Source organism: Nycticebus coucang, chromosome 2, assembly GCF_027406575.1.
Source record: "Nycticebus coucang isolate mNycCou1 chromosome 2, mNycCou1.pri, whole genome shotgun sequence".
In the NCBI taxonomy this organism is placed as follows: Eukaryota; Metazoa; Chordata; class Mammalia; order Primates; family Lorisidae; genus Nycticebus; species Nycticebus coucang.
Window position 1 is genome coordinate 148104521 of NC_069781.1, and position 16288 is coordinate 148120808.

The 16288-nt window shown below is 51.2% G+C and overlaps 1 protein-coding gene and 1 long non-coding RNA gene across 2 annotated transcripts in view; one reads left to right on the top strand and one right to left on the bottom strand.

Moving 5' to 3' along the window:
- Positions 1 to 6286: 6286 nt before the first annotated feature.
- Positions 6287 to 9220, bottom strand: CBLN1 (cerebellin 1 precursor). Its single transcript, XM_053582121.1, has 3 exons — positions 8796 to 9220; positions 8517 to 8636; positions 6287 to 7321 (listed from the first exon to the last, which is right to left on the bottom strand). The coding sequence occupies exons 1-3, from the start codon at positions 9057 to 9059 to the stop codon at positions 7124 to 7126; spliced, it is 582 nt and encodes a 193-aa protein (XP_053438096.1). The 5' UTR covers positions 9060 to 9220; the 3' UTR covers positions 6287 to 7123.
- A 454-nt stretch (positions 9221 to 9674) lies between these two features.
- LOC128579887 (uncharacterized) overlaps positions 9675 to 16288 on the top strand; it is a 49104-nt gene continuing 42490 nt past the window's right edge. Inside the window, exon 1 of the long non-coding RNA XR_008378295.1 lies at positions 9675 to 9799. This is a non-coding gene — a long non-coding RNA (uncharacterized LOC128579887). The remainder of the gene's footprint in view (positions 9800 to 16288) is intronic.

Consider the following 16288-nt stretch of genomic DNA (forward strand, 5'->3'; position numbering starts at 1 on the left):
ATAGAAGGCTCCTCATCAGCTGCATCTCAATGCTGTATTTGGAGCTGCTTGGTTATTATAAAATCATCTGAACATCTCAGCCGAAGTACACATTGGGGAGTTTATTTTTGAGTCTCTCAGAATACAAAGGAGAGTCTTTCCAATACAAGATCTGGGCAGAGCACACAGCTTCCTTTTAAATGAGGAAGAACAAAATGCCCAGTTGCTTCTCCTTTGTTAGCAATTCCCTCTTCCCTCTTTGAAAGTTTCCCTGAAAGTGTGTAGTAATTTCTGATGATGGAAGTAAAGGCTCTGGGGCCTCACCTGAGTAAGCAGGTTGCTGCTGGCTAGCAGAGCATTCCAGAGAACTCTCTGCTGGGCTGAACTCCCAGCTGGACACTGGTTCTGAGGGCTGTGATAAGATTTGTGGCATCTCCGATTTTATTTAGAGGAAACCAACTGAGCTCACTCCATCGCCATGATCTTCAGCAGAACCCAAAGCTGCAGAAGGGATCCTCTGAAGGGATTTCAGAGCTCATTCTGTTTTCAGCTGGAACAAAAACCCAGAGGTCTGATGGCCCATTGTGAGCAAGGAATTACAATCCCCTCCTTAGTCAAGGCCCCATGAGGCTTCTGTTCACATCTGGCCGGTGCCCTGGCTCTATGGGAGAACGTACTGGTTGGTTCTTTGTTATCTACGACCACCACTAAGGGCTTAATGCCCACTTACTGCCACAGACTTAAGGGCTTGATCCTGATTAACCAACCAATCAACCAATACTGAATCATATTATCAGATGCTGAGGAGAAGTAAAATAAAATATGATCACCACCCTCAAAGGGGTTCCCACCATGCTGGCATAGGTGAGGCAAACAGCATGCAAAAACAGCACCCGCCCTTGGTTAACTCTGGACAACAGGTACAATGCAATTCCCCTCTATTTAATTCAGTGGCTGTTCAGGAGAATCGTGAGGATTTAGAAAGGCATGCAATGCCAGGTCTGCCCTCCAGAATCTCATGATTCAGTGAGTCCCATTTCCAAACTACCTGTTTTTTCTCATTCATTCAAGAAATACTTTCCATGTGACTATTCCTGATGCTAAACTGGGCACTGAGAATGCAATGATAAACAAAGCAGATAAGGTAGATGCCTTTGTAGAGTTCTCAGTCTGATAGGCCAGAAGGTGCCCATAATGCAGCCTTAGTCCCTCTGCCCATCTGCCCACACAGCCAGGAACTCACTCATCTCTGACGCTGTGCTGGGCTCAATGCACCTTGGGGAACATGCAGGTGAGAGTCCAGTCTTCCTGGTACTTAATGGCCAGCAGAGTGACAGGCATGTGTGATTTGAGTAAGGGAGTTCAGATGGTCAGCCTAGGGCCCTGATGGGGGAGTCAGAGAGGAGACAGAGCTCAAACAGAGCCTGGAGGTCAGGCTGGAGCTTGTTCCATCAGAGTTCCAGCAGAGTTCTGTTTCTTATTCCTCACCCTGCACCCCTTCCCTGAACTCTACAGAGCTCGGCAAGATAAGCAAAGAGCTCCCTAGGGTCCAGGCTGTGGCCACACAACTGGAAGCCTCTGTCTATAATCAGAGCTCACTCTCCTGACATCAGCTGTGCTGTTGCCTCACTGCCTCCTCAGGTGTGGGTGGTGGCCTCATCCCTGCACAGCACACCATGTTCCCGGTAACAACACCTAGCAAGAAATCCCAATACCAAGCCACATGGCTAACACCGGCCTCTTCCTCCTGTCTCTACTCACTGCCATCTCAGGGTCACACCTGGAACTTCCTGGGGACAGGCTGGCTCAGAGTGAAATGGGAAGAAGTGAAAGCAAGTGCAGGGGCCTGGGAAGGCTCCCCTGTGTGCCCAGGGGCCAGGAGCACTTCCCCATCAGTCAGCTGTCCTGTTAGTGACATGGAGGATGGTGAGGGAGGAGAGCCGAGAGGTCCAGAAGTCCCTTGAAGGGCGCTTTCATTGGCTGTGTCTATATCCTGCAATCGTGCTGAGCACTGCTTGATTAGCTCATGACACCATCACGGGACACCTGCCTTGTGCCAGGCTCCATGGAAAGCACCCAGCCACACACAAGGAGGAGGAGGAGGACACACTTCCCACCTCCGAGGCCTCAGCCTCTAAAGAACGCACAAGCAGGGCTCACACTCAGATGGGGGTGCCTGCAGACGTGTGGGCAGAGAGGGTTCAGCCTCCAAAGGACACATAAGCAGGGCTCACACTCGAATGGGGGTGCCTGCAGGCGTGTGGACAGAGAGGGTTCAGCCACGAGAAGTCAGGGCACATACGTGAAGAATATTTAGACCAAAAATCTTCTACTCCTGCAATTGATGGGCAGTAGGGATAGATGCCTGTGCTGAGAAAATAAAGAACATGGGATCCTTTTCCTATATTTACCATTCATGTTCACCTGTTCTGCCTCTCTCCCCTCTGGTTTCAGTTTTCTCAGCTGTTCAGTGCCTCTGCCATCCACCTGGATGTCGCCTGCGTCCTGCTTCTGTCCATGAATCCTCCCTGCTGCCAGTTACTCGGCACCTACTGCGTGTCTGGCAGCGCTGAGCGGCTTTTTCCACCTTTTAACACAGTCTTCACAACGACCCTGTGGTGGAGGCACTACTGAACCCACTTGAAATGTGAGGTCACAGAGGCTCAGAGAAAGTGGGACCGAATCTTCAGGGCCGGACCTTGGTCATTGCCCCTGGGAAACCCTTTTTTTCCTCCATTGAATGAACTCGAAGGGAGGGAGGTGTGCTTGTGTGCCTGTGCTTTCCCTCTGGCCTTGACCTTCGGTTCCAGGGCTCACTGGCCTCCCCAGTCAGTAACAGGTTTCAATGTTTTGCTTGAATGTCGGTGGCGGGAGCAAGGACCGGGCCCAGTGGCTGCATGCCGGGAAGGCTTACACTCACGGAGGCATCCGTCAGAAAAGTGACCGATGCCTGGAAGAAACCCTAGACGTCTTGCCGCCCAAGGGTCTCATTAGCTAGTTGAGGCAAATAAGGCTCAGACCGGAGGAGGAGACGGTAGTCCAGGGTCGTGCGTAAAGCCAGAGGCCAGTGCAGGGCGCTCGCCAGCAGCCCGGGGTCTTTCCGGGTCCACTGAGTCCGCGGACCCCTGAACCAACGTCAGACTTGCGCGGCGTCCCGCCCCTTCCCTCCGCCCCTCACCGCGCCTCAGCACCTGCCCCATTAAGGCAACAATTACCGAGCGGGGTGCCGCTCCCTCTCCGTCTGGGTAATTAGGTTCTCATTAGAAGCCGCCGCGCCTGGGCTCTGAGCATTAGCGCTCCGGCGCGGCTTGGAAGGCGCTCCCAGTTCTGCTGAGGGTGGAAGCGGCGGCAGAGGAGCGAGCGAGCTAGGGGGACGGCGCGGGCCCAGAGCACCGGTGCAGAGGTGACAGTGACCAACTGGGCTCAACTGCAGGGCTTCCAGGAGCGCTCGGTGCAGTGTGGACAATGGGGGGAGAAGCCAGGTCTGGGCTCCTTGGGTCTTAGAAGCCGCCCTGAGTACCCCTCACCGCACCCTAGGCCTCGCTGGGTGCTGGACTTACCAGGGGAGGGAGGAGGCAGGGCGGTAGGAGAGGTCGCATTCCAAAGGGGGAGGCCAGGAAGGTGAAGATTCTGGTTACCCCGGTGTGAGAGGCTCCCTAGTTGAGGCAGGAGGGGAGGAAGTAATCAAGGTGAAGGGCTGGGGAGTTGGAGGCTGAATGAGAGGATGGTCCTGGAATCCCCACAGGCTCTGACCTGAGGGGCTTTATTTTAGATGAAAGCAGGAGGCAGGCCCACATCCTGAAGGGCCTGGAGGACTCTAGGCATTGAAGGAAGCCACTGGGAGGTGAGGCCTTAGGACTGCTCTCTCCCTAGCCCCTGGTGCTGAGTGGCAGGCCCTTTTTGGTCTAGTCCTCTTAATGCCCACACATCAACTAGAGTCTCTGGTTCCCTCCAGCTGGAGCCTAATTTTCAGAAGACTGACTCACCTGCCTCCAGTGGAAACAACAGCCCCCCACCGCACCCCCATTTCACCAGAGAGGCCAGGGAGGTGGCCCAACTGCCACAAGCCAGGCCCCAGTGAGGCCTCTGACCTCCAGATCATCGGTGGAGAGAACGATCTATAGCCCCACTTAGGCTAATGGGGGGCTCAGGCCTGCAGACAAGGGAAGTTTAGGGGACATGGAACCCCATGTCTCCCCAGAGCCCAGGTTAGCGCTTCTGAGTATTTTTTTAGCACCCTATGGAACTCACAGCAGATGTCTCCCTGCCCAACCAGCACCAAAAAGACAGACTGGAGGGTAAGGAGAGGTGTTGAACCTTGAGAAGGCAATGCCTGTATTGTGTGGTCAGGACACCTTCCTAGGGGAGGTAGCCATTAACTTCTTAGGTCCTCAGAAGAATGGAATTTTGCAAAGTAGAGGAGAAAGCGAATCAAAGGAATAGCAAGTGTGGAGGCATAAAGACAGTGATGGGAAATGGGTTTGTCCAGATAGCATGGGAAGGGATCAGCAGGCAGAGAAAGAAGAGGCTGGAGATTGAGAAGGGCCTCCAATACCAAACTCAGATTTGTGGGGACCCTACCCACCCACCAAAATAAGGGACTAGCTTCAGCCAGAGCAGAATCAAAGGAGGACCTCTTTCTCTCCTTCCTACATGGGACAATCTGTTTTCACTGTATTCACCAGTCAGGCTCAGGCTTGAGCCCCAGTTCCTAAAAGCACAGGCTTCCCCTGGCCTCCACCCCAGCCTCAGGCAGAGTATCCAGGAGCCAGACTTAGCAGCTGGGGCAGCACAGGTTGAGCAGGAACTCACTAATCAAAGCAAGCTGGATACACAAGCAGAAGTTTCGATTTCTCCCTTGTCTTTATAAAGATGAACAAACTGAGACCCAGAGAGAGCATTTGCCCAAACCCCTCAGCCTGGACACAGCCTGGGGGCCCCACATGTTCAGGCAGCCAGAAGGATCAGAACCCTGGTGGTTCTCGCCTCTGGAAAGAGGGGTGGGTGAGCGCCTAGGCATCCTGGGCGCTAGAAGCCTGGCCATGGAACCAACTGTGTGGTGGCCTCTCCCTACACACGGAGCTCTCCACTTGCAGGAGAGAGCTGGATCTGCCCCAGCAGAGCTGTTAAGTCCAGCTAGGTTCACTGAGGGCTTCAGCTGCTCTGGACGTCTTCTCAACTGAAAGACTTTGGAGAAAGGTTTCTTTTTATAAAAAGAACAGTTTTTCTTTTACATTCCTTCCCAGGGGACTGAGGAGAAGTGGAACTTTCTGCTCTAAGGGAAAAGCATGCAGGCCCACCCCTCGCTCCCGAAGTCCCTGCCTCTCCCCTTGGGGACTGCAGCTACTAAGGTTGTGGAGGGCGCCCACTAGGGCTGTTGGCCGCCTGGATTGCGTACGGTGGAGAAACTGGGCCCAGGTTTCCACCAAAGCCGGGTACTCCGCAGATAAGCCTCAGGAATCAACCCGAGAAACATTGCTCATTGTGGTATTACCAACCCCCTTCTCTACACCCCCAAGGAGATAAGTAAATTCATCCCTGACTCTCAGGCTAGGAAAAAGCCTTTAAATGAGAATGCAGGGGCCCATCCCTGCTGTGGCTCAGACCCTGCGCCCTAGGACGCCCACTGGCTTTCTGGCTCCCAACCTCCCCGCTGCTGAAGCGACTGGGTCAACCTTACAGACTTAAAACGAAGTTGTTTATTTCAATTTTGCTTTCACATTATGTTCCATTACAATGAAAACTCCTGGACGAACCTCTTGAATAACAGAAGTCCTGCGCATGAGCGCAATCACAGGTCTTGGGCGCCCGGGTAATTCTGAGGGTGGACTCCAGATTCAGAGGTGATATTATAAAACGTTGACTGCTTCGGGAACTGCGGAGCAGATGAGGGTTGGGAACATCCAGGGACAGAAGCAAGAGGAGACCGCCGCCACTCCAGGGCAGGTTGGTTCGTGTCCTGGAACTGGGATTATTCCCGATGCATTTGGAATAAAAAAAAAAAAAAAAAAAACCCTCTCAAACTTTGCTCTCAGACCACCAGCGGAGCCTGGTCAGCAAGATTTCAGCCAAATTTCTCTAATTTGCGCCAAAGCAGTGAGCGCAGGAGAATGCAGGGCTGGCTCTAGGCCTGGCCCAGGAAGAAGCGCAGGGCTGGCTTTTTGAGAAAGCTGTCGCCCCCCTGCTTTTCTCTGTTTGCATTCTTTCAAATCTCCTGCCCCTCTGAACCTGGCCCTTTTGGCATCCCTGGTCCCCAACCTCACAGCTGGGGAAGATGCAGAGTTTAGAAAGCCGTTTCAGAAAAATAAAAAGTCCCACTTCAACTTTATTGGATTAAAGCAAAATTAAATCTTGGCTATTCACATGTATGTTACAGAGGACGAGGAAGCGTCCGGAAGAACCTCCTTGGCGTTTAGTGTAGCCACAGGGTATGACAAGCATCAGGACATCAAGCAGCCTTATATTTCACGATCACTCCGAATAGAACATAGAAATACGGAAATACAGCCAGTTTCCACTGGGAAGAGTTCTTCGTATACAAATTATATATTTATATATATATATGTTTTAAACCAGTCACCACCAAGGTGAGTCCTTTCTCGGCTAACAAGCAGCCAACGATACAAAGTATCTTCAGCTAATTAACTTGAGCGGTGTTTTAAGAAGAGCAATACTTGCCAAATTTAATGTCACTCCCCCATCCAAAAGAAAATTTACCCCATCTCCAAATTAAAAGGGAGGGGGCATTTTAGATTTCAGTAGGTAGGCAGATTCAGAGGGGAGTAAAGAGAAGGATTTCACGTTAGATAGTGAAATACCGAGTTTCTTTTAAATGAATTGCAGGAAATATGAACATGGGAGTAAGCAACCATGACAAGGCAGTCTCTTTCTTGATTACTGTAACTGGAACAGGGGGGAGAGTTTATTTTTGGAAATGGGAGTGCGCGGAGCTAAGCAGAATTTACTTCTCCTGATAAAGAAGCAGACAGACTCGTCCGCCCCTCGGCGCGCACCTTTTTACTGGGGTACAGCTACCGAACGTGCAGCAAGTCTCAAGCCACGCTGCTCTCCTGCCCTCTCCATTTCAGCCTCTGTCTCACTCCCCCTCCTGTCTCTCCCTGCCTCCATGCCGGCTACGAGACAGTCAGAGGGGAAACACGAGGAATCCGGAGAAAGTCGAGTATTTCCAGCCCCCCATCAAGTTCCCCCGCTCCAGCTTGAGGTATGCGCGGTCGCCTTTCTCCATTTGGATCAGAACTCCGTTGCTGGCAGCCTCCCGGGTCACGTCCTGGTCACCGGCGAAGGCGGAAATCACCGGCCACCCGTTTAACATGAGGCTCACCTGTGAGAGAAAGGCTCGTTTCAGAGGCGCTGCCCGGGCGGCACCGCCGCGGCGGAGGAACCGAGGAACCCACCTCTGCCGCAGGGCCCGCAGCCACTAGCAGCCACAGAGGCCTGGTTGCGCGCAGCCGGGAGGGGAGGGAAGGGAGCCGGGCTTTGCAAGCTTACTGCTCGGGGTATCTGGATGAGAGAAAGAGCCTGCCCTAAAACGGGGTTCTCAGATGAGCGCGCAGAACGAATCTCTACTCTGCTCCGTTACTCGGTTTAATAAACGCATAGGTGGCTCTAGCGCCCTGAGACCTTTGACCTCTCTCCTGCTTGCCCCTAGCCTCAAAGAGAAACTCAGGCAACTAAACCTCCGGGCCCTCCCAGTGGAGAAGCCTGCAAGAGTTTTCCGCTGGTTTGAAACCTCGCACTGAACTGCTGTCGGCGCTGCGTCTCCCGACAGCCGGCTCAATTCCTGCCCGGGATCCTGCCGTGCCCGCCACCACCAGGTTTTGCCCTTGCGGTGGCATCGTCACCAAGGGCCAGACGCCCTCTCCCTAGCATCGAGTTCTCTGTCTCTGCACCAAAGAAACGCGGACATCTTTGGGTACCTGGGGAGCCAGCGAGTACTAGCTGGGACGTGTCTGGAGCCAGGAGGGAGTGGCACTACGCCCCCTCCCTTCCTTCCCTATCCGTTAGGGCTCATAGCTGCTAGTTATAAAACCTTAGAATCAGTCCGGGAAGGGACGCCACAGGACGGGTGGGGGCTGGCAGGACACCGTGCCCGTCTGCGGCGCTGACGGCTAGGACACAAGCCGCCTCTCAGGCTTCTGAGCTGGAGGGAGGGGGGTATTGTCAGTGGTGTCGAAAGCGGGGGTCGCGGGAAGCTTCCAGAAGCGGCAGTTATTTGTGGTTTCTAACAACCGTTACAGAAGGTCCTTAGGGTCCCATAGGAAAGTGGGGGAACCTATTCCGAGGGGTAGAGAAAGCGGAGGCAAAAACGCTCACTCTAGGGATGGGTCCTAAGAGACACGACAGGGAAAGCAAACGACAAGTCCCGGCCACTGAACTGTGACGCTCTGTCATCTGTCTCTCCAAGCGGCCCCAGCACATGCACTGCCGCCTGTCTCCCCCCTCCGTGCAGCCCGCTCACCCCTGTGGCTAGTAGCCCCCTACTGGGGCCGGGGCCCGGCCCCGAGGAGGCGGCTGACCTGGATAGTCTGTCTGTTGTAGACTTTTACCACGTGAAAGTTAAAACTGTAGATCCCTTTGCGCGGGGCGATGAAAGTGCTGCGTTCTGAATCAAAGTTGTTCCCGATGTTCACTAGTACCTATAACGAGACGGAAACGAAGAGGAATAGCAGGAGTCAGCCTCAGACTGCTGTCCCTGAGCCGCCGCAGAGCCCTCGGAGAGGGTCGGACGTCGGCCTTCCACCGACGCCCCCAACCCCCAGCCCCATCTGCATGCCCCGGGAGGACAGAGCACTCACCTGGTCGAAGTAGATGATCATGGTGCGATTACTCATCTCGGACGGCTCATGGTTGGTGCTCCTGATGGCAGAGAAAGCCACCTTGGCGCTACCAGAGCGCACGGAGATGCCCAGAGCTGTGCCCGTGGGGTCGGACGTGGGGTTGGAGTCGCACACCACCAGGCACTTGCCCTCCAACACGATGGGCTCCGTCTCATTCTGCCCGCGGGCCGGGCCCGCCAGCCACGCAGCCCCCAGCAGCAGCAGCTCCACGACGCCCAGCATCGCGCCGCCGACGCCCACCCCGCCCCCCACCCCGGGGCTGCTCGCGCCAGCCGCCCCCCCGCCCCAGTCCCGCTCCGAAGCCCCCTCCTCAGCTCCGTGCGCAGCTCCGCCGATGCCGCTCTGGACGCTCCTGCTCTTCCTCACACTCTGGGACAAGCGTCCCCCCTCTGTGCTCCCGAAGCCCTGCCCGGGCCTCAGGGGTGCCGCGGCTGCCCAGCTGCACTTGGATGCATAGCCGCTGCTGCTTGGTCCCGGCTGTTGCCGCCGCCTCCTACCTGCACCCGCCGCTGCCACCGCTCTGAATTATTGATGCAGCCGCCGCTGCAGCCCGAGCGGGCGGAGAGCGCGCGCCTGGCACAAAGGCGCGGACCACGGCCTGGCCCCGCCCCGCCGCCTCTCAGCCCGCCCTCCTCTACGGCCACGTCCCTCCCCGCCTAGGCTCCGCCCTCCAGCCAATCCTGACGCGCCGCGCTCCCCGCCGAGCCAATGGTGGCACTGTCCGCGCGCGGCCACCTGACCTCGGGCGCTGTTGTTATTAGGAGCGGCGAGGCGGGCGGCGCGCGGCTGCAGGGCTGGGCTCTGGCTGGAGTCTACTGAGGGAGCGAGGGCGGGGAGCGCGCGCGCGCGTCCGCGCCCGGACCGTCTGCCTCGGCTGCTCGCTCTCTTGCTTCCTGCCTCACGCCACGGTCCTGTTCCTTTCCACTGGTTCCTTCCCGCCCGCCTCCCTTGCCGGCCCTCAGGTAGGAGGCAGCGCGCGCTCCAGAGTCGGGAGTAGAACCGCCGCCGTGTGCGCGCGGGGTGGGAGGGGAGCGCCCCCCAGCGGGCGCGGGCCCGAGAAGCAGCCGGCGTGCGGGGCGAGCTTCCGCGTAGGGGCCGGCGGGGCGACCGGGCTGCGGGGCGCGCGCGTGCGCGGCGGGCGGGGCGGGGCCTGCGCTGAGGCCTCCGGACCCGCGCACGTGGTGCCGCGGGGAGTGGGCTGGTGAGGGACTCGGAGCCCAGGCGCCCGCGGTCTCTGCGTGGGTCTTTCCCGGCCCGCGGCCGCGAGGATGGAGCGGGCCTCCGCCTGTCGCTCGCCTGTCGCAGCACCTGCTGTGCGGCCGCGGAGGTGGGACTTGAGTGCTCACTCACTCCCTTATGCGTTTGGTCACTTACTCAGGATAGATCCCCGAACCCGGACGAAGTACCCGGTACCAGGAGGGGCGCTGAGGACGCAGTAACCAGCGAAAACGGACGAGGCCCGCCTGCGTGCCCTTAATGTGCTGTGGCGGCTCCTGCAGGCTCCTTTACCCAATACTGTTTTTCTCTTTTGCATTTAAAATTTACATTTTGCATCCATACCTTTTATTTACTGTGCTCCTTTGTGGCATGCTTTATCCCCCGTATCTGAGCTTCATGCCCTGGTAGTCTCCAAATCCTGTGATGTCTGGGCAATTTTTAGAGGGTAATTTTGACCTTAAATGAATTTTTGCCCCGGGCGTAGAATTGGAGCTACACACACACGCACAGGTAGTCAGAAACGTGAAAGTAAAAAATACACCTTCGGTAAGGGAGGGGAGAGAGCTGCAGAGATGGTGAGGGGAAGGGCGAATCCCAGCCTGGGTGCGGAAAGGTAGGGCGACCTCGGCAGCTAACTCAGCGCCGGGAGGGCGAGCGGGTCTGTCCCAAAGCACCTGAGTCCGAAGCAGAAGCATGGGTTGCGGACTCCGAGCAGAGGCCAGTGGGAATGCTGCCTGCAGGGCTCCAGGCTCTCTGGTCACCGCCCGGCGACCTTGAACTGGGCGTGCTCTTTCAAGCCAGAGCAGAATCGCAGCCTGCGGCGGCAAGGCAACGCCTCCGGGCCTGGAGAGAGCGGGGCTCTGCTGCCCGCACCGCCCCAAGCTTGGCTGCTGGCTGCTAGCGGGGTCTGCCGCCACCTAGGGCACACTGCACCCCACGTGGGGAAACCGGCCTGGGAATCGCCCACCGACGCGCCGTTGCTCTGCTAGGTCGCCTTTGTTTATGACAGCTGTTTAAAGATCTTCCGGGAGCAGGGGGACCCCACCGCCGACCCACGCCGCTGTTCCGAGGCCCATGAGGGTCACTGGGTAGGCAGGAGAAGGGCAGTGGGCGGGAGACAGGGGAGAGGCAGCAATTTTACTTTAAATTAAAATGACATGAAAATATTTTTTTCAACTCGGATGTTTTAGAGACGTCCCAGAAAGCATCGCCAGCGGTGATTACACCTAAAGTGAGAGCATGAACTAATTTAAGAGGTGAGACCGAGTAATGAGACTGCATCCAGGGTAGCGGTGGAGACGGGCAGTTCTTCTGGAGAGGTGTTCTTGTAGAACCAGCCTTATACTCTCAGAGAGGGCCCCTGCGCTGCCTGTTAGTTATTCAACAAATATTTACTGAGCGCCATTCTCGCTGCAGTGGGGAGTGGGAGGGTTGGTTTTCACGGAGCTCACCAGCAGGACTGAGGTTACCCAGAAGAGGCGGTAGCCATCCTCTTCATCTCCCCTTCCTGCTGACACCTCTGGCGGGCAGTGCCCGCCTGGAGTGCCTGTTGGTGTGACAGTGATTCTCCATCTTGTTCCCAGTCTCAGTCTCTGTGGTGCAGACCTGTCACTCTAAGGGGTTGCTGGACATCTTTGCTTATATATATCCTGCAGGCATGTTGAACTGAAGCACACTCCCTCTCACCTCTCTGCCTCCCAAACTCAGCCCCTTCCTTCTTTCCCTTCCCAGTGACATCAGTGGCACCCATCCAGCTGTAAGAACTCTAGGGACCCTCACATCTAACCAACTCCATCTCAGTATCCTATTGTTTGAGTCATTCTCATACGTCTCCCTATTTGGGGTTTAGCATCTTTGGTGCAAGGTACTGCAAAAGTCCCCTAATTTGTCCTCCAGGAATTAGTGTGGGATCAACGCCTGGCTTTGCCATATACTGTTCATTCTTTCATTTGGTGATAACTTTCAAGTGCCCGAGACAAGTAACTTCCAGGGCTCCCCTGTGTAGATGAGATTGCAGAGTGATTACTTCCTGGCTTTCCCCCATCCCTCTTCTGCATAGTGTATGTTCAAAAATAATGAATATTAGTTTAATGTTGAAAAGATATGTGCTTTCATGAATTGTGAGGATTAAATGAGATTGGGAATAGGAGGAGGAAATTCCATTGGAAACCTCAAAAGTAGTCATGTTTATTTTTAATGTTGTCACATTGAGTGAGAATTCTTTTAATTTCAAGTGGCAAAACCAACTGAAACTGGTTTAAAGACTTTCTTAGGTTGATGCAAAAAAGCATAGGTATAGGTTTTGCTATTTAAGGTATGACCAGATCCGTTAATCAAGATTGCCAGGATCTGTTTTCCAGTTTTGGCTTCTTTTTTTAATATGTTGTCTCCATATGATAGCCTCTTAGAAAGTACCACCAAGTTAGTCCTGGAAAGAAAAAGAGAGTGCTTTCATATTCAGTATTTGCAGCCAGAGTCCTAGGTCTGTTTTAATAGGAGCAGTTGGAGTCACTTTCTCTTTTCTGGACATGGAAAATAGACAATTTGGATGATGAAGTTTGGGTGCAGGTACCTTCCCGTAGAAAGGGCTTTGGGTATTAGCTCTACATGTTTCTCCAAAATAAAATTAGGGCAGGAGTGCTGGGCATGCAGCAACAGCAGAAGTCTGCTTTAGTCCCTCCCATAGGGTCAGGTGCGGTATATTCCACACATGAAGACCGGTATAAAGACTGATGCTGTAGTCAAAACAATACATTTATGTCTTCAGGACCTCAGCTGAACATGAAGTCAGATTCGGTCCACGATGATGTTATTTGAGGGTTAGCCTTAAAGTGTAAATGCAACTAAAATAGTAGAGCCAGGTAAGTCTAAATAAATAATGGTATTTATTGTATCCTAAAAGACTTCTTTGGCAATATTCTGTTGGAATTGCTTTTTATCTTTGCATGTTTTGGGGTTCATAGAAACGTGAGCATTTCATTTCTTTGTGGCTAGGTACCTAAAATTTCTCATTATTCATCAATTAATGGAAACAAATGAAAATGTGAGAGCAAGAGTGAAAAATAAAAGGATTGAATTAGGTCATTTCTGGAAGATTATAGAGTTTAACCTCCTAAGGCTCTTCAGGTGTTGAAATATTAGTAAAGTATTATAAAACCTTTTACTCGAGGCATTTAAAGTAATGTGTTGGAGAAATTTGGGAAACTTCAAGATTGTAAATCATAAATTTGTACTTGTTACTGTTTTATACTTTACCTGCTGCTTTAAATGTGGCCTTGTGTTTTGGTAAAGTCAAAGGTTTATTTGCTCTCACTGCACCTGGGTGTCTCACCACAGTGCACTGAGAAATGGTGGTAATGGCATGCTGCAGAGATTCGTCGTGGCAACTCTCCCCACCCCCACCTCCACCCTCTCCATGGAGAGAAACCAGTTCTCCATTATTGGAATGAGAGAGCATTTTCAGGAAAAGAGGAATATTTTCTTACAGGATATGAAACAAATTCATCCTTTTATTAAATCAAAATGGATTCTCTAATGTTTATACATATCAAACAGGATTTCATCTCTTTTAGTCTTGGTTCAAAGGCCCAGACATTCCTGTTCCCCAGTATTTAGTCCATTTGCTCATAAAGCAAAAGAGAAAAGATACTTTGTTCTGATGAGTATTAAATTTAAGATTTCAAGAGTCAAGGTCATTTCAAGTTAATCGTATGGATCCAGACTATAAAATACAGGAATGAATCTAAGGTGTACAAAGGATGAAATAACATTTTAACTTTCACCAAAACCTGTGTCCTCCTGGGTATGCCTTTTTTGCCTCGTCTGATTCTTTTTAAATGCAGTGCTTTTTGCTGTTTAAGTTTAAAATGTTACATTTCAAAATTAAATTGTAATTGGATATTTTTATTACATGTAGGAAAATGCAGGATTATGTTTTAATGAAGGCCACATTTGTTGGTAACATTTTGATTCCTTTTTTAAAGGGTTTTTTGATCTTACAAAAGTGAAAAAATATGTTTCATGTCTTTCACTCTTCCAGATTACACATTGCTTAGGTTGTATTCAGATGTAAAGACCACGTAACTTCTAAATTAAGAGATGCTGGCATCATTTTTAAAATGATCCCTTGAATCTGCTGTGGTATGTTCTGGTAGGAATTTTATATGAAGCTGTTATTGAAGTAGATGACATTAAGGTCAAAGGAAAAAAGCAGAAAATAATGTAATCCTACAGAGCTGCTCTTGAGAGAAAAACCACACAGGTAACATCAAACAGTGGTTGGAATTTTTCCAAGAAGTAATTATCTGTGTGCTGTTTGCAATGGTTGATTATGGGGACAAACCAAGGTTTAGCCAATTCAGCAAACATTTATGGAATGCTTGTAATGCTATTTGGGGGCCTGTGCCTACTGCAAAGAAGAGCCACACATGATACCTGGCCTCCAGGACTTCATCCTGGCAGGCATCAGGGATCCATCCACAAATGATTATTTCTAGTAGACTTGGAAATTAGGCCAAAGGAGCATGCATGGTCCTTCCACTCACGGCAGGCCTCAGGGACAGATCTGCAGATGTCGAGCCTCCCAATGCTCATACCCACCTTCAGTCACAGAGCCCATCTCCCTGTTCTTGCTCCTGGAAGCCGACACCTGGCTGCTGGTGGGTTTGGCCAATGGAAGGCACCAGCAGCAGGCCAGAGAGAGATCTGAATACCTCTCCCTGCTTCCATGCAGGTGATGTGAAAATGACGCTAAGAAGTCTCCGGAGTGGACTCTCCCTTTCAGACAGACCTCCTGCCCAGGGGCCCCTCCTGTCCTCAGCTCCAACCCTCACTCCAGTGACACTCCCTTCCCTTCTTCTCATCTTGGCTGAGTGGGGGGAATTTGCCAGTCTGTGGGTTCTCAGCATCTCTTGTTAACTCTCCTGACACTGCCAGCACCTCTGGAGTTTGGCCCTTTACTAAAATTTCTCAATTTGAACTATCAAAGTTTAATTGTTTCTTCCTGGCATCTTGCTGATACACTGTATCAATACAAAATCTTGCTTTGCTTTCAGAACCAACAGATATGAGACATTTTATCCTCTTATGGAAGAATTAGCTATTTGATTATTGGTTGTATCAGAAAAAAATCATTATGAATGAAACCCATCTTTATTACAGACTAGCTGCCTGACACTACCAAAGTTATGTATTTCAAAGTCAACTATTCATTATGTTTTAAAAATTAACTACTGATGAATGTAATTCGTTTTCAGAAAATTAAAGCAAAAAATATTAAAAGAAAATATTTCTTAAACATAGCAAATACTAAACTTCCAAGTAAATTTTATCCTATACTCTGCAAGTCCAAGAATATGCTAAAATCCTGAGAAATACGTATTATATTTTGTGAACACATAAAGCTATTTTGAGGTGTTTTTTTTGTTGTTGTTGTTGTTTTTGCTGTTTTTGGCTGGGGCTGGGTTTGAACCTGCCACCTCCAGCATATGGGGCCGGCACCCTACTCCTTTGAGCCACAGGCACCACCTCCCCCCCCCCTTTTTTTTTTTTTGCAGTTTTTGACCAGGGCTGGGTTTGAACCCGCCACCTCTGGTATTTTGGGCCTTTGAGCCACAGACACTGCCTGATTTTGAGTTTTTATAATATGAAAACCTTACAAAAATGTGTTTTATTTTGGTAAGCATGACAGTTACTGTCATTTAGTTAAGCTTGTAAACTTTTATTTGTGCGTGTTCTCAACAAATAAGGATTTTATTGTTATTACATAAAATAGGTGAGGTTTAGATTTTAAAATAACAGATTGAAAGTAAGCCATAATAAAGCATATTTCAATATGTAGATTCTTTTGAGGGAATTCTTTTCATCATCCATTTAATGTAACTATTGTTTTATACAAACTGCCTAGCATCTTTTGAGGTCCTTACTAAAATACTATTAAATATTAGAGGCTGGTTAGGGAACATAAAACAATTAGAAAGCAAACTTTGACAAGTAAGCTATCCATAAATGCCAATGAAAGCTGTAATAGATTCAATGCCAATTTCTATTTAATCCTAGTGTTTACTAGTCTGGGACAGGCTGAGTGAAACCCCATTTCCTCTGGTGGTTGTGGTAACATACCGTATATTGTAAAGGTCTCCGATAATTATAGACACTCTGAAATTTATATTGGCTTTGCCACCAGGTGGTAATATTTTATGAGTATTTTTTCTGTCCTCAAATATTACAAAATT

Coding starts and splice junctions, on each gene's coding strand:
- CBLN1 (XM_053582121.1), bottom strand. CDS start 9,059: ATGCTGGGCGTCGTGGAGCTGCTGCTGCTGGGGGCTGCGTGGCTGGCG. Junction 8,637..8,795: donor TGATCATCTACTTCGACCAG/GTGAGTGCTCTG, acceptor GTCTCGTTATAG/GTACTAGTGAACATCGGGAA. Junction 7,322..8,516: donor ACAACAGACAGACTATCCAG/GTCAGCCGCCTC, acceptor TTTCTCTCACAG/GTGAGCCTCATGTTAAACGG.